We start from the raw sequence: 25,872 nt of genomic DNA, 5'->3' as shown, positions 1-25,872 counted from the left end.
AATGTGACTAAAATTTGAACTTATTTTTGACATTTTCAACTACAAATCCACTTCAAAATACAATTGATAACAAAGAAACAATTGCCGCATCCTCTAGTGTTTTGTACAAGTATTCAAACTTCTTACGCTTAATTTACAAATTGATGCTGCTCAACTGAGTTTGGCTTTTTGAACCTTTTTGTTGCAAGTGCCTCAAGTGAAAGGAATTACCCAGAGAGTTTAAAATCTGGTATTAAAAAGCTGCCCTATGCTAAAAAGTTCAATGGTTTTCCTAAAAGTAGATGAAGAGTGATGTCACTGTAAGAGATTAGGCATGTTATGAAGAGTTTAGATGCAAAATGTGGTAAACACCAGTTTCAAATTTGCATAGATAGGGTCACCGATAAATGTGCCCCAAACACTGCCTTTAAATTGGCACCTACCTTATAATTCCAAGGTAAATTGGTGAAAATATTATCAAAAGTGGCACATATTTTCTTAGTATTTTTTATATTTGCAAATATCTCATATTGAGAAGATATATATTTTTTTCTGAACTTGTGCTATGTATTTTCAGACCAAAATATGCCTGAAAATAATGCAAGAGGCAGCCTTTGTTTGCAAGTCAGTTGACCATAGCGATTTGGTGTTTCCAGGTCATTTACTATTAATGTTGCCTGTGTTTGTTCAGTCTGTTCTTTTCTTTAGGGCATCAATGGATTTAGAAAGTGTAGCCTGAGGGAAAACAGAAAGGTGTTAAACCTTGATGGTAGTTCACTTATGGGAATTTGTTGTCAGTTTGGGGCAAAAAGTGATCAAATTAACAAAAAGTATCTGTTGTACTGTTTCATTACTGCTTATACTAGTTCTGCTTTGTCTTGCTTTTTTGTTTTATATACATTGATGTAAATTTTTGATTCAAATTACTCACAAAAAGAATGATATATCCAAATTAAATCAGTTATGTGTTTATTGATATTTTAAACCAAGTTCTTTTTTTATTTTCTTATTTCTTTCAGCAGACCAAGGGTACATGGACCCCATGATCAGAGAATCCACCTCCTCCATCCCCTCCCATCACAACTCAAGCAGTAGTGGATGCTCCTGTGGTACAAACTCACAACTTTCACCCTACTTCCTGCCTTCATCATCAGCAGGAACAGGGACGAGGGATCCCTACACTGAGCTAGAAGATCTTGTACATATGTCTGGGCCTTTGACTGAAGAAGCTGTGCTGAAAGTACTGCATCACAGATGGCAAAGGGGAGAGTGTCAAGTAAGTATATGAAAACTTTTTTTTTGATCAATCATTAATTTGTGCCCTAAGAGGCCGTCAGCCTTTTCCGCGGTATCCGCCATCTTGGGCACTGCCGTTCTGCATGTCGTGCATTAGACATTACGCCCCTGATTACGCGGAAGTAGCAGCGTGTGACGCACCTGTTCAGTCAAGTGTCAACGCGGTGATCTTAGCAACAAGGCACTCCATACCCACAAGATGGTGGTGTTGACGTCACAATGAATACCTCTATTATCAATGATAAAACCTCTCTGTAGAGCTCAAAAAAGTTGTAACTTTATGACCTTTGAACTGTAACTCATGCTCCACAACTTGAGGTCACATTGTTATATATGATTATTGAATTGAGGTTAATGAACTGTGCCATTAGTATGAGACCATTTTGGCTGAAAGTCTTGTTGCTCCAGGTTCAAGTCAGTACAGTCATATACTAAACAAAATCTGATTATAAAGAATTACATTACTTATCCATCATTTTGACTATCACAAAAATCACCAATTCTTAAATCGGTAGATTTTATTAAAATGTTAGACAAAACGTGTTGGATATAATTATGGCTCAATGTCATGAAGACAAATTACTATACAAAACACACCTGGGTATAACAATAGTAGAACACTCATTTTGAACTTAGGTCATGATTGTGATGGATGGAATGGTGGTGATCCTCTATGCATTGGTCAGAATGATGTCAGAAGAGATTTGAGGACCAGTCCATAATATCAGAGTATTGAATGTTATATTGACATTCACCTGTTTGCCTGCCCAGACTGTGACCCCTTGAACATTGTTCAACTTATGTTGTGGTTCATATACAAATTAGTATATTACATTAATGCAACTGTGCAGAATGAATGCTATCTACTGTAGATTTCGGTAAATCAAACAATTTTCAACTTGTTCAAGCAAGAATGTTTGTCTTTTTATCAAAATTTTTGATGTTTTATTTAATTTTAACTTGTGTGTGGTATTTGGTTTGAATTCTTTTTATTTTGACTTTTTTTAACATTTCTTGGATTTGGATTTTTAAATTCTTTCTCATGCATGCATGATATAGCGGAAATAATGTACTCAGTGATTGAATGATTGTAAATAATTAATACATTTTTTTAAAGTGTGTTTTGTGGAGACAGTTCAAATTTGGGACACTTATTTTTCACTAATTTGTTATTAAATTGCCATGACAGATTCTCTTTTATACACCCACATGATGCTTATTCAAAGACATGTACCATATTCATGGTGTAACCATGGTAATTGTATTGCCAACAAGTTTTGCATTTTAATAATAATAAAATATTGATAATTTTAGAACCAGTAAAACAGCAGTGGTTTGGGTATACATACAACACTGGTCAAGCTTAAAAAAATGATCAATTGAAGACATTAACAAACACTGAAGACTTATGTAAAATATTTCTTTCTGCTGAAGACATGAACCAACAAGGATTGACCACCAACCATGATAATTGCTCTTCCTTGGTACCAGTAAATAATACAATAGTATTTATTGGTCAAACAAGGCCATTCTTGTATTCAGGTAAACAGGAACTAAAGCAATACAAATAAAAACTCATTTCACTGATTACTGGAGCCAATTATCTGTCTGTCCAATTATTAAACCAAATTAACTCTTGTGAAGGACAATATGTGAATTAGTGGAATATTCTCTTTGCGAAGATAGTAATTTTATTTGATTATTTTGTGCTTGTATTTTCTGTCCTCAGTCTTGAATATCAAATATGGGTTAAAATGACTAAACTGGATATCAGATTTCAACAGGATTAGGACAGGAAATCAATAAGATAATTATGATGCTTTCATGTGTGACTTACATAATCTTGACAGAAGTTATATTTGAGGCAGTTGACATAGAAAGTGAAAAAGTTACAAAAACAGATTTTGGCTTACAAGGTGTTAAAAACAAACCTGAGTACTACAAAACACTACAAACAACTTCACTGCACCTGCATGCATCCCACAGGACGTGATGATCGCAGTACAAGCGATATATGGGGATGAATTTGCTGGCCCGGCCAGCTTAAGACCTGTGGCTAAGTGTCGGCGGCCTAGTGCATGGCATGCACTTCTCTTCTCTCCTTTTTCGCTCCTTTTCTGCCTTCCGATAGCAAAAAAGCATGTTCCTTGTTAGAGCTAATAACCAGTATTTTCATTATATTTGCAGACTCTACAAGTTAACTGTTGCATAATTTTTAATTGATTACAACATCATGCTATATTTGTCAGATCGGTACAAACAACTGTCAAAATGTTTTTGTGACTTATATCACATTGATTCTCTTTCCTTTAATCAGGATTACCATAATTCAACCACAATCCATTTTTTCTGGCAATTAACCCTCAATAGATGTTTATTCAACAGTGTCATCGTCCATGCATCCAGACAATTTTCAGTTCCTGTAGATATTTCTCAATTACCATAGAAAGTAATAAATTGTCATTAGGTCATTGATTAATTCTTTTGAATATTTTAATGGCATTCATCATCACTAAGGGGTGAGGAGTGTGCTTCTGAGAATCTCTAAAGTGGACCCAATATTGGATCCATTTTGGCCAAATTAACACAATTTTTCAAAACTTTAAAAAGAATTTTGAAATTTTGTTTCGGTCAGGTGGGTATTTCCAATTTCCCAGTTTTATACCAAAAGTTGGGGCTGATAAGACCTCTCTGGATAGTACCTACATTAGTGAAATAGCACAAAAATAGTGCTACAAATACCTGTGTGCAGTATGGTTAAATGTTGAAACAGAGATCCAAGTCCTATATGACCATAGAGCCTTTAGGGTCTGCGATGTGACAAACATTGGTTCAGTTTGTTTTGCGAAAAATCCACTTCCCCTTGGGTGCGTAATAGTAGTCCTTGTAGACTGTGATGTATTAGGGCAATGCCCATGAAAATATATAGATGGATTAGGAAAGGCAACAAACCTAATCCGTATTGGATTTAGGTATCAATGCTTGGATTGGGGTAAGATAAATAGGATTGATGTCTTCATTATGTGATGATGTTTTCATGGTGATGATGAGTAAGTTACCTGTCATTGTATAATAGGTAATGGATCCATAAATCAACTAAGGTGTTCTCTGGTTTAGATTTCAGAGAATTTCTGACCTTTTTGGGACCTGGATATTATGATGCTATGGGAAATCAAGATGTTTCTTGGATGTCACTCAACCTGTGGATAGGTGTGATGTTTAAGGTGTTGGCTGGTTACACCACGATAACCCCATGTAAACACACCAATCCCTATAATATTCCACTGTCACCTCAAAATGGCATTGTGAATTAGGAAATCACTTTTGTCTGTGCTCTGTCCTATTATCTGTTAGGATAAATATTAAATGGCAGCCATTTTAAAGCCATTTGAATTATAATCCTGTAGTCAGGATTTATTTCTTTTGGAAGGGTCAGGAGGGACTGAAAAGTGGACTTTTGTGAATTTTCCTTTAAAAAAAGGCAGAGTTCAACATTTTAACCAAAAAAAACACCCAGTTTTGTGAATTTGGCCTTTTTATTCAGATTGGCAATTTGGGAGGTGTATTGTACCCCACTACAGCTTTTTTGGGAGTACATTTATATGAACAAGTATAATTTCCATTGAACATTTTGGCAAACAGATAAAAATGCTTTCATAGTGGGAGACTATGTTTTGTAACTCTATTCAACGGTTGGAAGCCATCTTGTAAAATTACATGCACTCCGAGTGGTATTAATGTCTGAGTTAAATTTCTCTATCACTGGTTTGTGCTCATCCCTGCTTTCATTACACAAGGATGGGGGAAGATGTCAATCTGGTGTTATCACAGTTTAATCAAAGGTAGAGAAAGTAATTTGTTGTAAGTCATCCTCAATGAGCCAGAAGAGACAACTGGTGTTGCCAGAATTGGCACCCAATGGATCATAGCCTTTAGCCCCACCTTTAGCAACATGTATAGCACCAGTTCTGAAGAAAGCCAGTTTATCAGTGGAATAACCAAAAGGGGCAGTGCCCCCCATTCCACCAAATTGGTTTGCCAAGTGATCTCACTGACCCACTCCCAGAATAACTTTTATTCCAAATGCACGTGTAGCGATCAAAAATTCGCAATTTGAATGCTGAAATGGATCAAAATTTAGTTTAAAATGGATCAAAAGGGTCAGATTGCAATATTTGATTAATTTACAGCAAGTATGTGCATATTACATTGTTATAAGGTTAGTACTTGTTAAACATATTCCTAGAAGAAAATGTGTGCATTTTCAGGCTACATGGCAACTATGTCCCAAACCATGTTCACATCCTTATGCATCACCAACATTGAACCCAAGCACGCAAATTTATCACCTATCCATGAAATTAGCCTGAAAAAATAAAACACAAGCAAACTCGAGTACTGACTGTAAACTGTATGTCCATAAAAAGAAATTGTCTATGCTGTAAATTACCCTTGTGATATCTCTCGTCACCGTGCAATCTCGGTCGTTGTGTTTAAGTGATCTGTGTCATTGATCAAGCTATCTCTACAAAATGTATCATCCTCTTATACACGCTTAGGTTAATTATTGGTCACTGTACTTAAAGTCCGGGCTTCTCTCTGGGGATTTTAGAAGAGATAAAGGAAGACAATACTTTAAGAATTTTTGAGTAAAATTACCTATTTGTACAAAATCAGGAATAGATCATTTTCTTTCTTGCCAATTAATTAAAGTTCATTGCACCTTTTGGCCAGGCTAGTTTTAGCTGGGGAATGGAAGATTTTGGATGGCAGAATTGTCAAACATTTTGTAATGGATAAATGTTTTTAGATGCTGCCTAAGAAATAATAAGTATTTTAGGAAATAAATACATTTGGAGTGAACTTTCCTAAAGATTTTTTTGTGTGTGTTTTGTTTTTTGTATTTATAATTTTGTCACTTTTCAACTTCTTGAAATGAATACTTATAATATTAAGTCAATTGAAATAGAATAATTAGATGTTTTGATTATGACTGAGTATCTTTTAGTGACAGTGATCATATAAAGCAAATCTGAATGAATAAAAATTGGACCAGTGACTATAGGAAAATAGTAGAAAGCCAGATTTGAACATGTGTGGTTGTACTGACAGTCATGGCAATTAAAACTCTCCTTACTAAACACTATACAAGTTTGGGAAACAATTGGTTCATCCATTTATTTTTCAATGTTTTTATTTAATTTAATATTTTCAGACAAGAATTGGTCCAGTACTAGTGAACATCAACCCCTACCGAGGCATCCCTACCGAACAAGTGCTACAACACAGCCGTCATGGGCATCATCCACATTTACATAATGTCGCTAACACAGCGTTAAAACAACTCATCGAAACAGGCACCTCACAGAGTATCATATTAAGGTAAGAGATACGTGGTAAGATTATTGATATAAATGTGTCCCATGTGCTCTTTGGATATTAGAAGATGATGCTAGAATGTAGCAGAAACAAGACAGTCAGCTGCTGCGCACATAGCGTGTGACACGATATAACTAGGCCAAAGTAGGCAGTTTATCACGTTATTACCATCATCATTAACTTGCCCATCAGTTACTACAGTGTGTCTCGACTCAAGTTGAGAGTAACACCAAGAGATGTAAAAAATTTAAAAAGTATATTAAGAGGAGTATTTTGTGATCCTAGCATCCTCTTTTTAATTTTATGACATTTTCAGCAGATATCCACAAGAAAAGCTTATTTCCAAAATTTCAGTTGATTCCGATTTGCGAGTTATGCATAATTGTGTGTATTACATACACTGCTCCATAGGCCACTGTGTATAATTTCATTCTGGTACACCATGACATAATTCAAATTTTACGATATTTTTGCTAAATGAATTAATCTGAACATTTTTTGTACATTAACATTATGTAGCCAGAGCTTTCCCATGGTATAAAAATCTCAATTGTTTTTTAGAAAGTGGGGGATGAGGCTGTGGAGTGTGGATCACAAAATGCCCTTTTAACAGGAAGAAACATTTAGATCAACTTATTTCACAAATAATAAAAAAGCTGAACAGTTAATATCAAGTTCAGTAGCTTTCAGTTTTTTTAAATGTTCTAATGAAAAATATCTAAAGCAGAGTTGCATGGTGTATTGCGGGATGGCATAGGACTTAGTTCTCTCCCTGGTTCACTATAGTGTGGATATCATTTGATTAAATTTTGTTGTTGTTGTTATGATTATAATTATTTTTATGTTTAAAATACAAAAATTAACACAAATAATGCACCATGACTGAGTTGAAACCAGACAAGTGGAGCCAGTTTTCTTTTATCACGTCTTAATCTCAGACACCTTATTCTGCAGTTATTTTTCAATATCTGTTTAGCTGTCAACCTGTATTTCCAATCAATCTTTTTGTAATAATAGAAAATAAATATATTTGTATCCACCTGACTGTGCTGTATACACTACACATCTACACTGCACTTAAGTTGGATTAGTGTCTTTAAGTATGCAAACAAAACACTTTGAATTTCAATGTCACTGAAATATTCAACACCTTTCAGCAAACCACCAAAATGGAGTCCAAAAATCACAAACGACCACACACTATTTACAAAAGCTTACAAAAGTGTTTTCAATTATCAAGGATATATTGTTTTTGAGCAAGAAATTCTTTTGTAATTTTTACATTTATTTGTTTTATCCTGTTATATTTGTATCAAATTAAGTGAGTCATAAATACACAATATTCCTTCCCACCAGTTAATAAAACAAATTTATATGAAATATTAATAATAATAGCAATGGTATTCTGAAATAGAATCAAAACATGTATAAAGAATAGTTAATTATTAAAGCGCTTACAAATTACTGTGGAAGTGTGCACCATTAAAGTATTAATTTGATGAATGAAGACTATACCAATAAAATAAAACAGGAATAATTGTGGTTGAAATAACTGAGGATTAGATGATAAAATGATTAAGTGTAATTAATCAAAGTATTCTAAAGCTTATTGGCAGGTTCATTAAAATATATATGATATACATGATATTAAAGGTCTCCTGTCTCCTGCTCAATGAAAAATTTACACAAATATATCGGAGAAGTACATTATTACAAAGAATAGTTCAGAATTAGTTGAAAATGCAATAACTATATGTATGGACAGTCAAAACAAATATTTGTAGGTTTTTTTTCATTGTCATCAAAGTGTCACTTTCTTTGGTAATGGTAAGATCATGCTTGTGAAATTACTGTGTGAGTGCACAGACTCTAGCGGGTACACCCCATCAATCCGAAACCCTGTCAGTCTGAACCACCGCTAGTCCGAATTTTTAGCTTACCTTACACTGACTCTAACCCTAAACCTGACCCTAACCCTAAACCTAACCCTAACTTTAACCCTAAACCTAACCCTAAAAATTCGGACTAGCGGTGGTTCGGACTGGCAGTGTTTCATATGCCAAATTCACATATACTAATATTGTCTTTATTTTTGTGTATTTTGAGGGTTTACCCTGTTTTTTATGATCAAATACATATAGGCCTATAATAATAGTGCATTGGGGTAAAGCAATCCTGTTTAATAATCTCAAGCTTTTGAATTTGCAATGTGCCAATCAATCAAAATAATTTTGATGAAGTTGAAGAGCACAAATTATAAATTCAATTCCCTAAATTTAAATGAGGGAAATTTATTCAGTACATTTAAAAATACTAAATGTAAAACAGAAAATGTAATTTACCAAAATTGCACGTGAATCAACAATTACTGCATTTCAATTATTTGTTGCAAATTTGCATAAAAATGACATCAATATTGACCACAAGTGTAGTCATTTCCTTATATATAAATGTGTAGGACTGCTACTCTCAGTAGTGCATGAAGAAACTTAATTATTTATTTGTTAATTGTCTACTTCTGTTGTGAATACGAGCAATTGTAAATAATAAAATCATTCATTATGTATGCATCAGAAAATACAGAATTATAAACCTTGAGAACTATCTGGATTATAGTGAAGCTGATAGTAATTAGTTTAGAAATACCAATTAGTTTCAACTGTTGATCGATTGTGCTGGTCATTAAACAATAAAAAAAACATGTCACTTTTCTCATTTTTCTTTGGATAATTACTGTACTTTATTATAATAGTTAAGCTTCAAGCATGACATATACATTGTATAGCTCCATAGGTCATTTTACTATTGGTGAGTGCTAAGGAAAGGGTTCCTTTCACCACAGATCCTGGAAAGAAACCATCCAGGATCTGTGCTTTCACTAACCTAATTGCGCCCCCAGTCTACGAATTCTTGGATACGCTAGTAGTAGTAATTAGTAGAGTATAATAATGAGCATTGTCTATATGCATGGGTTTGTAATGGATGGATTGTTATGGATTTATCTATTTCTATTTTCTTACCAAGTTATAAGTATGTCATTGTTATTTTACAATATTGTCAGAAACATTACTTTGGCATTTTAATATTGAACCCAGATAAACAAGCAGAAGTAATCACACAGGTTGTTTGTCCATAATTGGTTTGGAATGTTTTTTGCAGACCTTTTAAATATCACACGCCTTTCGACACTTCTTCATAACACTAAAAGATACAAGTAAATTAGAGGATGGTGTAATAATAGTGCAAATAAATTGGTCAGGATTACATCATGAAGACTACCATTATATTGCAAAAACATAAGGCTTGTAAAAATTGTGCTTTGTTTTATTAAAATTCAAAATTAGGGTTGTGTTCAAAAATTGTGCTCAATATCACTTTAAAAAAATTAGGGTGTAATATAAAATTATGCTATTATGTGTAACCTTATAATTGAACAAAAAACATCAGTCACCAAGTGTCCAGAAAGTTGTTGTTGACTTGTAGTTGTTGATAAGTTTGTTTGTTGTTTTCCAGTAACTGTCATTCATATGACGATGTGATTTTTTTTTCTGTATCATGCTGATCTTGATTGCATTTAGTAGAGAAACTCACGAGTTCTCTAACCTGAATAGTGTGATTCAATGAGAAAATGATACAAGATCAAAATGTGATAAAGATCTGAAACAAATATATGTATTTTAATACTTTTTACTCCGTCTAGTCACACTTACTGAAGATATAAAGATATCATGGTGATCAGAACCAATATTCTGATGTGAAAATGACTGATTATTAGAGCAAGTAAATAGATGCAATTTCAACCAGTATAAATTTGTAGCAATTAACAAAACAGTCATTGATAGATATGGATGATTTACCTGATAAGATCTGTGTTTCATGGCAGAACAGTGACTGGTTCTAACTATGATCATGATATTGAACCCACAAGTTGAAATAGGGTCATGTACATGAAGTCAAATTTACAATTCTTTAAGCCCATATACCTTGAAGTAAAATGATTATTTGCAACATTAACATGTGATGTAACATCATTTTGAGGGTTTTTCCATTTTCTTCTGATTGTGTCTGCTGCTGAAAACTTGAACAAATCTAATTATATTGTGTGCATGAGCCACTGAGCAAGGCTAGCCAGGACTTATTTGGGGGAGAGGCTACACAATACATGTAAAAAGTGGACCTTTGTAAATTTTGTTTTTATCATTCAAAACTGGGATCCATGTTTTTATCATTCAAAACTGGGATCCATGTTTTTACAGAAAAAAGTGGACATTTTTATTGGCATTTGGGGGATTATCGTACACCCATAACACCCCCGCACCACCACCATGGCTACATTTAGCCCATTACAAGCGACATTCACATATATTCCGTCATCATAGGTTAACTTCTAACTTCTAACTGCATTGACTTATCAAATCTTAATTGTTTTGAAAATTCAATGCCAAAAATTTGTTATAATGATTTTAGAGGTACAATACCATGAATGAGAATGGGAAAACAAAAATGTAAGCTGTAATTTTAAGTTTTAATATGTTTTAAGAGACATAATTTGAGTCAAAAAGTGAACCGCCTTTTTATGCTTGTTTAATTGCCACTGGATTCCACAATGCCAGTTTCCTTGACCACAATGCTATACTATAGTTGGATTGAAAGTCAAAGAGAATTTGATTATTTGCAATACAATTTTAGTGACATATGAACGGTTTTTGTCAATGGTTGCAGTCGGTTTCTTTTAGCTTGGTAACTTGTATTTGTTTGGCGCTGACACCAGGGAAAGTTGTTTGACCTCTTTCCTTCTTTACCTCTTTTTTAAAAGAAATGGTTTTGCTAAGATCTGCAAAGCAAAAGAGCTAATTGGAATAAGCGTTGGATGAATTTTGCTCACTAGAGCATTCTCTTTGTGCCTTTTTGCCACAAATGTTCAGGGTTTGTTTCAGGATGTAGATTATGTGCGGAGGATATGGGTCGATGCACTTGCCTCCAACTTCTGCCATCTGGGTTCGATTCCCTGCAGAGAATGATGGGTGTCAATCCATGACTGTTCTTGAAGATCTTTCTTTAGGCACTCTGGGTTCTTCCTGCTTTCTCCAATTGGACCTGCACATATTTTTTTCATAGTTCAATTAGCCAAATTATCTAAACCACGATTAATAAAAATTCCCTTTAAAAGGAAAGCCAGCCTCAATGTAGAAGAGGTCTTGTAATTAGTTTTGGTCAATGTGAAAGGCATTTTTAGGATCACGCTTACATCTACATGACAGTCCACCAAACCATCAACGATGAGAACATGCACACTGAAACAGCAGAAAACATTAATTCCTAATCTCATGTCAACTCTTTTAATTCATTACATGTACTCCAAATTGTTCTGGTCTGTTTGTTTTGTTGTTGTTGTTGTTGTTGTTGTTGTTGTTGTTGTCGTTGGTTTTTTTGTCTTTTCAGCTTTTTACCCACGATATCTCAATTTCCAATTTTGTAATACCAGAACTTACTTAACTCAATATCTTCGCTTAGGAATGTCCGATTTCACTGCTTTCGATATATACACTGCCGGTTTGAGTTAACTTACATGTACATATTATTTTAAAATAACTTAATTAATTCGCAATGTATAGTTTAAGCCTACTATATTATAATAGATAGTGGCCAGCACATTTATAAAGGACTGGTTACTCACTACAATCTTCACTCTTAAACTGTGTTTTTCTGAATGTGCTGATCATGTTGATTGCTAGTCGGAAACTCCTGCGAAGCTATGGACATGGCATCTTACATACTCCATTCTATAACAGTCTGCCTAGTGCCTTGTGTGTTTTCTCTTCAATCATTTTGTTGAATGTAATTTTATGAATCAAATAGTTATGTGTCATTTTATTTATAATAAAGAAGTTATTACATTAATAAAGTAAGACAATTTATTTATCTATGGGGTACATTGTTCAATACTATATGCATAAATTATGCCCATATTATAGCTAGGCCCTAAAAACTTTATTTTGCATCGGATTTTTCCCGTTGAAAAGACAAAACTGATGTTTATGATAGCAACCATTTCATCAATAACATTTTGAGTCATTTTATCCATAAAACGACACAGGATATGATAGATAACTACTTTCACATCAATATGGTCCATATGATCACAGATTGTTGAGAATCTGTGATATGATCCGGGATATGATGAAGATTTTGATTCTATAGATCTGTTATCAACATGATATCACGGTCAAGGACACTGATATGACATCATAGGTGATGTCAGATTTTCTTCTGCTGACCATATGATGCTATATATATTAACTATTATTGTTACATTTAGGCCTTTAAACTTTTAAAGTCATAATTAATTAGTTCAAACATAACTTTGGTAATACTCACTGCTGTTCGTTGAAACGGCAAACATAACTTTTCCTAACAAATCGAATTAAAATATTTTAAAAAAATTTAACCACAAAAAGTAAAAAAAAAAAATCATTCCAATACCACTAAAATATAATCTCTTGAGTAAACTGACCCCAAACCTGAAACAGATCCAGCCCCGAATGGGCTGGCGAAAAGGTTAAGATTTAGATTATGACAGTCCTGTTGTCTAGTTTTATTAATGAGCAATATTTCTATCACTATTATTACCGGGAAAACAATTAATTGATTAACAATTTACCACACATAATTGTTTATTTTAGTGATATAAATTAAATATTATAATACAATAGGTTATGAGTCAAACCAAATTGAGTAGAGGTCAAAAGTGCTTGAGCATCTATTACAAGCCATGTGTTAGTTTGTATTGGATGGTTTGCGGACCTGCGGCAAGTCCCAAAATGGATTCTCTCTTTGTTTAAGGCTCTTGGGTTCTTGGAAATACAGTATTGTATTACAAAGTGTGTTTGGTGTGGGGTTTGGTCACCAATTTGTTTCCTGTGTTTTAAAAGCTGGAAGAAATCTTGAAGTATTTAATAATCAAATATGAGGGTCAAGACAGTTGACTGTGTAAACAGTTGTGAGGTAAATATTTTGCATTTAATTTTTTCAAAATTAATTTTTAATCAGAACTATTTGAAATATTATTTCAGATGTCATTCATTTTCCACTGCATGCACACCCCCCTTCGTACCCCCCACACCTCACACACAACCCACTCCTAAACACCCAAGTATATCTACCCATGACTGACATTTCCACCAAATTCATTGCCGCTGTTGTCATATATTTAAAACATTTTGCTTCAACTTGTTGTGCTTAAAGGGGCACTTCGTGATCCACAGCCTCATCCCCCACTTTTCTCAAAAAAAGTTGAGATTTTTATATCACTGGAAACCTCTGGCTACATAATGTTTATGTACAAAAATTTTTTTTGCAGATTAATTCGTTTTGTAAAGATATCGTGAAATTTTAATTTCGTTCTGGTGCACCAGAACGAAATTACAACGCATTGTCTATGGAGCAGTGTAATACACATAATCATGCATAACTCATGAACGCAAAATCGGAATCAACTGAAATTTTGGGAATAGGTTTTTTCGTGGATATCTAATGAAAAATGACATAAATAGAGGATGCTAGGATCACGAAATACTCCTTTAATATAGGGTTGTGCCAAGAAATAGTCAACTTTGGGGACCAGGAGTCCACCCATTAGCTGAGGGGCAAATAGGTTGATTTGTCATGTTTTTAGCATAAAATCAGGTGGAGGGGGACTTGTGCCCCTTCCCCACCCCACCCACCCCACAGTATGCACCTGTATGGGATTACACTAAATGAAAGTACATCAACCTTAACATGAAAGAATAATACAAATAACTGAAATATCAATTAATATCTATCTGTATGGACGTTCTTATTAAAAACCACTTAAAAGAACAAACACATGAATACATCGCATAGGCAATATTTTATCTCTTGACAATATTTTCCCAGTAAAAACCACTTAAAAACACAAGCAAACATATACGTACTATCATATGGAATTTCAATTATGTCTTTGGCCGTCCATTTAGTTGAGACAACAAATAAGGGGAGTGCAACAAAAGGGGTCTCTCCCTCCTAAGGGCAAATATTATGTTCATGTATGCCAACCATTTTACTTAATGAGATTGTACCTTTTGCGGGACATTAACCTTTCTAAGTGAGGTACCTGCTATGTTATCAACCTGTTTTGCACTGGTCTTTAAACCCAATGTAATTTTATCAGGGAATGTAAAGTGCAATGTTTAAAGAGTATTGAATTATTAAATATTTTTTCAAGATGGAACAATATAAGTTAGTGACCTGTAGGTTACTATACATTTCTCTGCCGTTTGTTATTCACTAGGATTGCTCATTTGACTTAATTTTTCTGTCATTTGACTTAATTTTTTTTTCTGTCCAAATACATTTACAAGGTTGGTTGAATATCATGAAGGCTGTATGTTTTTGCCTAAAGTGGTTGCAATTAGAGAAGCAAAATTATAGCAGATTCAGATTCACTTAAAAAACCACACACATAATCGGTCCACTTTGAACTATTTTGTGGGCACTAACATGACTAACACTAACACTACCATCCTTCAGGTGGCCTCCGCTTGATATGCCACTTTAGGCCTTATGCTATCCTTTAATTTTCTCATTTATCATTTTTGCTATTTGCTAATGCTGAAATTTACTATTCTTCACTTAGGCCACTTTAATTAAATCCAGAGTCTCAAAGCTTGTGAGAAATTGAAAATTTAATGCAGAATGGGTTTTTACATTTTTTTTATTTGGGGGACAAGCATTTTGTGCAGAAAATATCCAATGTCTGTCGCAAATGTAAGAATAGTAGACAAGTAAAGTCACTACTACAAAATAAGTATTCTTCAAAACTTGTTGTTGAAAACTTGAAATCAAATAGGAATTTTGAGTTTTATTTTCACCTTTTTGTTAAAAAAAGACATATGAATTTCTTGATTTTCAAAGAGGACTATGTGGATGATTTTACTAACATGTGCGCTGCAGCTTTGAGACACAGGATTTAATTAAGAGGCCTTAAAAGAAAAAAATTCTAGATCATAATAAACATGAAAAATATTTGCATACATTGAAAAATATTTGCATATATGGGCCTATAGGACATTGATATTGTACAAGTTGTACATGTAGGCGAGAGTTAATATTTAACTCCTGTACGCATAATGATGCTTAAAGATAACATATATGTGTAGACACACTGGACATGCCGGGTGGACATGGCTCCAGGCATCAGCAGGTAAAGGGTTACTTGAACCTGCAATACCATACAATATTGTGATACTCTGTATGTAAGCAAACCCTGAAGTTAAGAGTAGGCTCTAGGCTTCAGCAGATAAAACGTAACCGGTATCAGCAGTCCCTCATTATGTTGTGATACTCCATATGTAGACAGACCCTAAAGAAGGGATGGTTAGTGGGTGATACCTCCTGCTTTAGTTGAGGAATTGCTTTTTGTTTTCACACCCAAAGGATGGCCTGGGAAAACCCGGAAGAAACTGTTTCTAATAGAATTTGAGCCTCTGTCCATCTGAATTGGATGATTTTACATCATGGATATTAAGAATAAAGAATACATATATGTAATTTTGTATTATTGTATTAATTGTTATTTCAGTGGTGCAACAGGGAGTGGCAAGACGTATGCTTCCCAACTGTTACTACGGCAACTGCATGAACTGGCTGGAGGAGGAGCAGAAACAGAGTCATTTAAGGTAATAGAAAGAAAGAAACATAATTGGAAAGAAACATTTTGGTCCTTCAAAGAGACTGGCAATTCTTTAAGTGTTCAAACCTTTTGTATAGGCTTTGATTTCATTGCAGCTTGTCTGGTATTTTGAAATGTATGATGACAGGCTTTTCACCAAGTAACTTTGAACATTTCTTTAACAAAAGTTTGAGGACTTAGGATACAGTGCAACTTTCCTTTATAAATATTTTTTGTTAAAAGTATGTTATATGTTGTACAGTTTTGAGAACATTTAAATTTCTCAAATTTAACTTTTCAAATTTCCACTACCTTTGGCGAATCTTTGCCTTTATTATAAACTATAAGGCCTACATATCTTTGAACCCAAACGTTAAATCCGGGAGTTAAATATACTTTAAATTGGCAAAAATAACAAAACATGAGTAAAAATTGACAGTGCAATACATTTTCTCAGCACATACACCCGTAGGCATAATGGATGTTTACAATATCACGGTAAGGTTGCTGGATTGCATACATGACACATTATTGTAGGGATTTTGGAAGTCAGAAACTGTCAAAACTTTGTTGACTCAAAACTTTTGAACAATTCAATCTCTTGCATTGAACCTGGAAAGTTGACAGGTCTTTGTACAATGCAGGGTGGCAGAAAAACAGTAAATGACTGTCAATTTAACCTTTTACACATTATTGTGTGATTAAGGGGGAACAAACTTTGATTATTTCCAAAGTTGTGAAAAACTTCAGAAACATGTAGGCATTCTGCAATATGCTCAGTCTTGGTCCAAGATGTTGGTTGTTGAGGTAGCCTTTGATATGGGTGTGAGCAAGTCTAGTACACATAGCTGCCTTAACGCATTACAGTATATTTATATGCACAATGTTCATTGAAGGCACATTGCATGCATAGCTGCCTCTGGTAAAATCAGTCAAATGATTCAAACTTAAGGAATCATTATCAATCTTTTACAATTGGAGTTAGGGACAAATCCTTGCCAATTAAAATTGAAATTGTGCACTCTAAAAAAGTTTGAAATCTCATTCCAGCTATTATTCAAGACATGGCATTTGGTAGTAAAATAGGAGTAACACTTGATGATATGATGGTGCAATTAGTCTACAGAAAGAGCAAGAGTCAATCCAAAGATCCATTTCAATCTATTTTGCAATATTCCTATCATTAACTGTCAAAAGATTGAAATATTTCAATGTGTCTTTGGAGAAGGTATATTTCTCTTCCTCTGACACCGAGTCCAGCACTGAGTTTGCGACCCCTTCCTTAATTAAATATGAAAGTCCCCTTACACCTCTGGAACTTAAATATATAATAGATTTTTTAAAAGAAGGAAGGTCATTTCCAAATTTAAATATTTTTAATTGACCAAAGTCACTGTACCTGTATCCAACTTCAATAACACCTTTGTTCAGTTACAAAGCTGTTTATGCAAGACGAAAATGAAAATTCCCCATTGCCCCCATCAAAACTTCCTTATACTTTGCAACAATTCAAAAGTAAATAAAAATTTTAAATTCAAAATACATAGGAGCTATAAGTAACAATAGTTGTTTTTGCTGGTCATGAAACATGTTCAAGACGAAAATAAAAATTCCCCATTGCCCCCACAAAAACTTTCCTCACACTTTGCAACAATTCAAAAGTAAATAAAAAATTTTAGATTAAAATACATAGGAGCTATAAGTAACAATGGTTATTTTTACCTGGTCATGAAACATGTACAATTGTACAACAACCCTCACAGGTATACAACCAAGCCCTTTATTCAATTCTACCATTTTGCCCCGGATTTTGTCGCATTCCCAGCCAAAATGTTGATATCTTACTTTCGACAATTGTTGAATTTTTCCTTCTGTATGCAAAGTTAATCTGTCTAGCCCACACCATGTATATGTCAGTTGCGATTTGGAGTAACCATTATGGATTGCCATAGCGCTAATACCTTGTATAGGAACTGTGAACAACTAAAAGGAACTTAAATGCTTTCTTTATTTGAGATATGGTATGTGATAAAAGTTGATTGAACCATTGTCCCAGATAGCAAGTGCACTATTGCACACAAATATTTTCATAGGATATTAGTTTTGCTTTGCAGTCCCAATATTTATTTTGTATGTTGTGAATTTTAACAATTTTGTCAAAATATGTTTGCAAAAATGTTTCAGATTTTTCAGGCTTTTGGTGATTTGTTAGGGCCATTTAGCCTCTTCCATAATAAAAATCCCTACAGACTCATCTTACTTGGAATGTCTGTCTACTCATATAACAGGGACCCCAGACTCCCCCACTCTAAGAAATAAAGGTTCTAAATAGAACCTATTTTGTCCTCTCAGGAGAACCCTCCCTCTTGAACCTCACAAAAAGGTTCTTTAATGAACTGAAAACTGTTCTGTATCACATTTTTGGGGCCATTTTTGACGGTTTTGGAACCATATTTGGTTCTTTTATAGAGAACCTCTAAGGGTTCTGAGAGGACAACTTTGGAACCTTTTTAGAAGAGTGCTGTCACCTAACCGTTGATTATTACTATTAGTTCATAGGAATAAAATTAACCTAATTTAAGAATATACTTTTTTACCAGTTAAGTGGATTAAGATTCCAAATCTAGGTACAGCTTTCATTATGTATACACATTTCTATATTGAATATTTTTAAATCGCTCAATAAGTTGGATATTATTTTGTCTTTATTTCAGCATCTTGTGAATGCTTTTACAGTGCTAAGGTCTCTAGGGTGTGCCAAAACAAAACACAACTCAAATTCTAGCAGAATGGTAAGTATTTTCAAATCTCTGTAGCTATGAAACCTTGTTTCATTTATGTGATATTATTTGAAACTAGATTGTAGACTTTTAGCAGGTCCTGTAATTCAGATTCTACATGTAGTATGCTAAAAGAAAAATGATGTAATGAAAATAAACCAAAAACTTGCAACATTAGTTTCAGATTTCTCTGTTTTAAATAATAATATCTTTATACATTTTTTAAAATTCACTGTTTTCTTTCTTTCCACAGGGTCAGTACATTGAAGTGATGATGTCCAACTGTAGTATTTACCGTACCAAGTTACATTGCTATTGGTTAGACCAGTCTAGAGTTGTCCAACCTCCTCAAGGAGAGAGAGGATATCACATATTCTATCAAATGCTAGCTGGTCTGTCAGCTGAAGAAAGAGGTAAATTATAGCATTCATTGTAGCTTTTAAAAACCTTATTAGAATTCTGAATCCAATGTGCTCTTTGGAACTTAGCTGAAGTTTTTGATGATCATGATGATCCTGGGGGTACTCAATATTGATGTTTCCATTATGTGCGGTCTTTAAGACCCCATATTTTTTATCTGTTGCCCCAAAGACCTGCTATATCCTATCCATCACTAGGATCCCATATTGTTCCTATTTGCCTCTTTTTAAAACAAAATGCTCCCCAAAAGAACAATTTTTTGGCCTGCATTAAGTCCCAATTATTTTCTTGATTCATATTCATTGAAAGTTACGGCAGCACATGCATACTGTATGAACTTCACCCCAGGATTACGATCAACTTGTCCATTGCCCCCAACATTGTAATTTGGTGCATTTGGTCTTGTTACTTATCATTTTAATGAATAATATTTTCTTGCAAAGATATCAGTCAAATCATTAACCTAATCATTTGCATATGATTTTATTTCAGTAAAACTGCACTTGACAGGTTACAGTGCCAAGGATCTCCATTATCTCAACAATGTAACAGAAGCTGATGATTCTGAGAGGGATAGAATAAGATTTGATGCTTGGAGGGTAGGTAGACTGGTATAGGGCTGCACACAGAAAAATATTTTTTCTATTTGCAAGTTTTTAACCATGACACCAGTAAATGCCACAAATTACCATAGGTTGTGGGCCTCCCCTGCATGCAGTGGAGGGGGGGGGGGGAGAAAACACAGAGAGCACCTTCGACCACAAACCCCTTCACATCAGCATAATGAACTATGGATGTATAACTCTAGAGGGCAGTATTGCAGATTTTGAATAATATGAATGCCATTTGATCCACATTCTGCAGTTCAAGTCTACTTCAAGGGAATGTCTTTTACAAAACCTATTGGAAGGAAAAACCATTACTGTATCATAGTATGCAATTCAATTTGAAATTTGGTTAATATGTACTGATGCAGACTTCATTGTTATAGGTGGAGAAAAAATTATTTCTGTCAACAGTGTACTTATTCCTATTGTACATTTCAAGTGGCATCATATACCATTATCAGCTATCGGTCACTTGGAGGAATTTTCAGTGAAATATCACAAGTGAAAGTTCCTGAGTGTATTTTCTTTCCTTGAGCGGGATAACGTCTTTATACATCAAATTTTGCAACTATGATTATTTGACCACAGGTTAGTCCAAACTTCAGGAATACTCATTGTATGTGTAAAATATTTTGATTATTTATATCAATTTCTCCCCGTACAGAAATCATTGACATCTCTTGGTGTTCACTTCTTTGATGTTATGAGAGTCATGGCTGCCATTCTGTTGCTAGGCAACATACAATTCATTGATGATGGTGGGTTTGAGCTGGACATCAAGGGAAACAATGGTAAGAAAACTAAAATTAAAATTTATAAACATTTTAAAATTACTTGTTGAAAAACCTGACATGCTCGGATCTGGCCAATGTTGACAATTTCAACTTTGTAATGTAGCCAAAAATAGAAATATAAGGAAGTGGACATTATGAAATACATATCATAATTTCAAAACATGTATGTCACAGTCATATAGGGTTTAATGAAGGTTACTTTAAGGTGAGATTTGACATGTTTTCTGGAAATCATGACATGCTGTGAGCATGTTTTTAAACAGATTAATTGTGAAAAGTAAAGAACACTGATCAATATGCTTTTCGTTTGAAGCAAAACGGACATACGGTTATAATACATCAATTTTTATATTCTTTGTATCAATAAACAATATTGCTAATGAGCTAATGACTGAAAAAGCTCATTAATATATTTGGTTTTTTGTTTGGGGATTTTCTTGATCCCTGTAGCTGAAACTCATGATATGTGTGAGAAAGTTAATACTGTCCTTCATCACTGTTCATGGTGGCACACACCTTGTTTACTGAGTTTACTCTCTCAACTACCAAACTTGTTCAACTAAACACTTATACTCTTGTTAAAAACAATTAATAAACTCATTTTTCTTTTGTTCCATCCTGTGTACACAGAAATCAAATCAGTAGCTGCATTACTGGGTGTGTCTGGTGTAGCTCTCTATAGAGGATTAACAACAAGAACTAGAAATCTCAAAGGACAGGTGTTCAAATCCCTCTGTGATGCACAGTCTGTAAGTAGAGTTGAATGCAATCATTGCATACACAGTATCCAAATCTTGCCCATAGCCCGGGTTCATGAAGGGTATGAGACTTCCAAAATGTAGAGATCATGTTCTTAGAAAAATAAATTGCTTCCATTTTACAAATAGACTTAGATCCCTCACATTTTTTATTGATATTAGGTCTATTGGGTCTTTTTTGAACATTTTATTCAAAAACATGGACATTTAGTCATTTTTGTATATAATATGGTCCTTTAGGGAAAAGTGTTTCATATGGCTACAAAAAGTGTCTGGTGGTGGTGGGGGGGAGTTGTACCCTTATCTTGAATTTATCCATGTTACTTGTACTCTGATCCCTGATGTCTCTCTGGTACTAGGGAAAATAGTGACATTTAACACAAAAGTGGTACATATGGAAACTGGCCAAGTGACATAGGGACTTGATGAATGCATAAGCCTTGGAGGCTTGGAACCAGTTTTCTACTGGTTGCAAAGTCAATGACCTCTTTTTTATATAATATGGAAAGTCAGTGACCTGTTTTTATAAAATTAGACTTTAAAAAATAAATAAGCAGGTGTTGCAAAACCAATATCAAATAAAATATTAACGATGCATTATTTGTTTTCCACAGGCCAATCAGAATCGTGACTCGCTTGCCAAAGCCTTATACTGCAGGACGGTATCGGCTGTAATCAGGAAAGTCAACAGCATTACAAGACATAATAATACAAGACATTACTCAGCAACATCCAGTGGGAGTGATGACACGTTAAGTAATGGTAAGCTAACTGATATCAATGAAAAATGTATTTTGGAATAAAACATATTGGTCACACATACTGACATAATTGCGTCATCCGACCATTGTTTTCTTTACCATGATCCGACTATAGTTGACTAAACAATGTACCATCATACGGCAGTGTACTATAGTCGGCTAAAGGTTATTAAGAGCTTGATTTCATGCTGAAATACATGATCGGATGACGCATTGTGTGGGTTGCACGGTTGGTTGTTTGTACTAACTATAGTCCGACCATAGTAACTTGGGCGCTAATGGTTCTAATTCTGGGGTCTAAGTCACCCCTCTCTGGCCATCCTAAGCCATATAAAAAGGCTGAAATCCAAAAGCGAACATAATAAAGTGAGCCCATGAACCCCACATCTGCTTATGAATATATATGGATCTAACCCACATCGTTCTTCTAAAAATACTATGACTTATTGTAAAATATGCGTTGTTCTTTTTTTCCTTCAGATTCCCTGGGATGCAAGCCTATGCGTCATCAGCCATCCCCTGTTCCTTCCAAATCGTCTACCAACCAATCCTCTACCAGCTCACATAGCAGCATGGGTGATGGATTCATTAGTATCTTGGATATGTTTGGTTTAGAATCAAATGAGGTATGTATGTATCCAAACTCAACTTTGATGTTACAGATGGTGATCCACAAGAATCAGTCACAGGCCCTTCTTAAAGTAGTATAAATAGCTTCCATTCACTTAACATAATATTTAGCAACCATGTTAAAGAATATTCTTACAAGCCGACGACGGATGTCGGCTTGTTCTGTCTCTTCTCAATTCTTCTTCTTCTTCTTCTTCTTCTTTCTTCTGGCAACCTCGTGACATTTTGCGTGAATTGCCACGTTTAGCCCCTAGCTCTCTTATGCTTCGACAGATTTCAACCATACTTGAGCCAAATGACCACTGGACTAGGCCAAACCTTCCATTTGACTTTGACCTTGCTGTGACCTTTGACCTAGCTATAATGGTCAAAAGTGAAATATCAAAAAAAATGCTACTCCTTCCACAAATTTCATGCAATGATCATGTGACTCATGCATATGAATCAACATGTGGCAGTGCTTAAAACTTCCTAAAAAGAATTGAGGTCAAAGGTCATTAAGGGGTCATTTCCGGTCTGAAAGCTAAAAATATTCAAAAAATCACTGTCTTTACAAAATATATAGCAGAGAGTCGCCATTAGCACACATGCATTGCTACTAGCCAGGGTCTTTAGGATGCCTACAGGTTTGGGGTCAAAGGTCATTAAGGGGTTACTTCCGGTCAAAAACCAAAAATGTTCAAAAAATTTTATCTCAAAATGTAAACAGACCAGAATAATATAACCAACATACATGAATTAGTGTTCCCTGATGTATGCATGGTATTTTTATTTTGGGGGTCAAAGGTCATTAAGGGGTCACTTCCTGTTTTTAGCTGAATAACTTCAAGAATTTTTATCTCAAGAACTGAACATGTTAGAATTTTTTAATTAAAATTGGAACAATGCATTTTGTCGGTGTACATAAGGTTTTTTTACATTGAGGTCAAAGGTCATTAAAGGGGTCAAAAGGTCAATCAAAAATTTTCAAAAAATCAAAATCCATGTATAAGTTCCGATTAAGCTGAAATTCACCAGGAATATTTCTTATGACATCCTAAGCACAGTGCAAGAGCAGTTGACCCCATCCGTAACCCAGGGGTCAAGTTATAGGGGTCAAATTGCGGCTTGTATTCAGCGTCTGTTGATTACAAGCCGACGTCAAACGTCGGCTTGTTCTGTCTTCTTCCAATTCTTCTTCTTCTTCTTTCTTTCTTTCTTTCTTTCTGGCAACTCGTGACATTTTGCGTGACTTGCCACGTTTCGCCCTAGCTCTCTTATGCTTTGACAGATTTCAACCATAGTTGAGCCAAATGACCACTGGACTAGGCCAAACCTTACATTTGACTTTGACCTGACTGTGACCTTTGACCTTGACCTTATGGCCAAAAATGTTGATTTCACAAAAAATGCTACTCCTTCCACAAATTACATGCAATGATCATGTGACTCATGCATATGAATCAACATGTGGCAGTGCTTAAAACTTTCTAAAAAGAATTGAGGTCAAAGGTCATTAAGGGGGTCATTTCCGGTCTGAAAGCTAAAAATATTCAAAAAATCACTGTCCTTACAAATTATATAGCAGAGAGTCGCCATTAGCACACATGCATCGCTACTAGCCAGGGTCTTTAGGATGCCTACAGTTTTGGGGTCAAAGGTCATTAAGGGGTTACTTCCGGTCAAAAACCAAAATTATCAAAAATGTTCAAAAAAATTTGTCTCAAAATGTAGACAGACCAGAGTAATATAACCATCATACATGAATCAGTGTTACCTGATGTATGTATGGTATTTTTATTTTGGGGGTCAAAGGTCATTAAGGGGTCACTTCCTGTTTTTAGCTAAATAACTTTAAGAATTTTTATCTCAACAACTAAACATATTAAAAATTTTTAATTAAAATTGGAACAACGCATTTTGTCGGTGTACATAAGGTTTTTTTTTCATTGAGGTCAAAGGTCATTAAAAGGGTCAAAAGGTCAATCAAAAATTTTCAAAAAATCAAAATCCATGTATAAGTTCCGATTAAGCTGAAATTCACCAGGAATATTTCTTATGACATCCTAATTACAATGCAAGAGCAGTTGACCCCATCCGTAACCCAGGGGTCAAGTTATAGGGGTCAAATTGCGGCTTGTATTCAGCGTCTGTTGACTCTAGTTTTTATTTGTTTATTCCAGTGCAATAAATTTGAACAGCTCTGTGTTAACTTTAGTGCTGAAACCATAGAACAGTTCTATACCACCAGGGTCTTCAAACATACACAAGATGTGTGCAGGTAGGTAGTTTATTCCGTAATCCTAATGGTAAGCCTAACCCTAATCCCCTAATCCTCATTCTTAACCCTAACAAGATTGTGTTTGAAATACAGTCCAACCTCCTTTATCCAGCCATGATGGGACCAGGTATAACCTGGAGGCTTGATAAGTATAATTCTACATTGAATGTCTAAAGTGCTATACTACATACATTTTAAGTTGTAGTAGGCCCTATATGGTAAACAAGATTTTCTTTCTGAATTGGCTGTATTTTTATGCGTAAGAAGATCATTCACATTATTGTGTTCACTCTAGCATAAGTATGGGCCCTATTGGACTATTTGAACGTTCTAAACGACCCCGCGACTGTCAAGATAAAATTAATTTATTATAAGTTTGAGACAGCAAAAGATTACTCAATATGGGGTAATTAATTAACTCTAAAAATATGGTATTTGGGTGCTGTCCCGGGTGCTGTAGGCAAAATAGATATGTCCTAAGTACATTAAAACATGTTTAACTATGAAGATCACACA

General features: G+C 34.6%; 1 protein-coding gene across 1 annotated transcript in view; it reads left to right on the top strand.

Moving 5' to 3' along the window:
- Positions 1-25,872, top strand: part of LOC140151585 (myosin-I heavy chain-like) — a 143,150-nt gene that overhangs the window by 110,516 nt on the left and 6,762 nt on the right. Inside the window, 11 exon segments of the mRNA XM_072173981.1 lie at positions 999-1,255; positions 6,491-6,657; positions 16,256-16,352; positions 19,060-19,137; positions 19,379-19,538; positions 20,038-20,144; positions 20,818-20,944; positions 21,578-21,696; positions 22,320-22,467; positions 22,947-23,092; positions 25,259-25,356. Coding sequence (XP_072030082.1) covers positions 999-1,255; positions 6,491-6,657; positions 16,256-16,352; positions 19,060-19,137; positions 19,379-19,538; positions 20,038-20,144; positions 20,818-20,944; positions 21,578-21,696; positions 22,320-22,467; positions 22,947-23,092; positions 25,259-25,356 — 1,504 coding nt within the window.

The sequence above is a fragment of the Amphiura filiformis genome, chromosome 4 (genome assembly GCF_039555335.1).
Source record: "Amphiura filiformis chromosome 4, Afil_fr2py, whole genome shotgun sequence".
In the NCBI taxonomy this organism is placed as follows: Eukaryota; Metazoa; Echinodermata; class Ophiuroidea; order Amphilepidida; family Amphiuridae; genus Amphiura; species Amphiura filiformis.
Note: the sequence above shows the minus strand (reverse complement) of the source record. Positions and strands in the feature narration are given on the sequence as shown.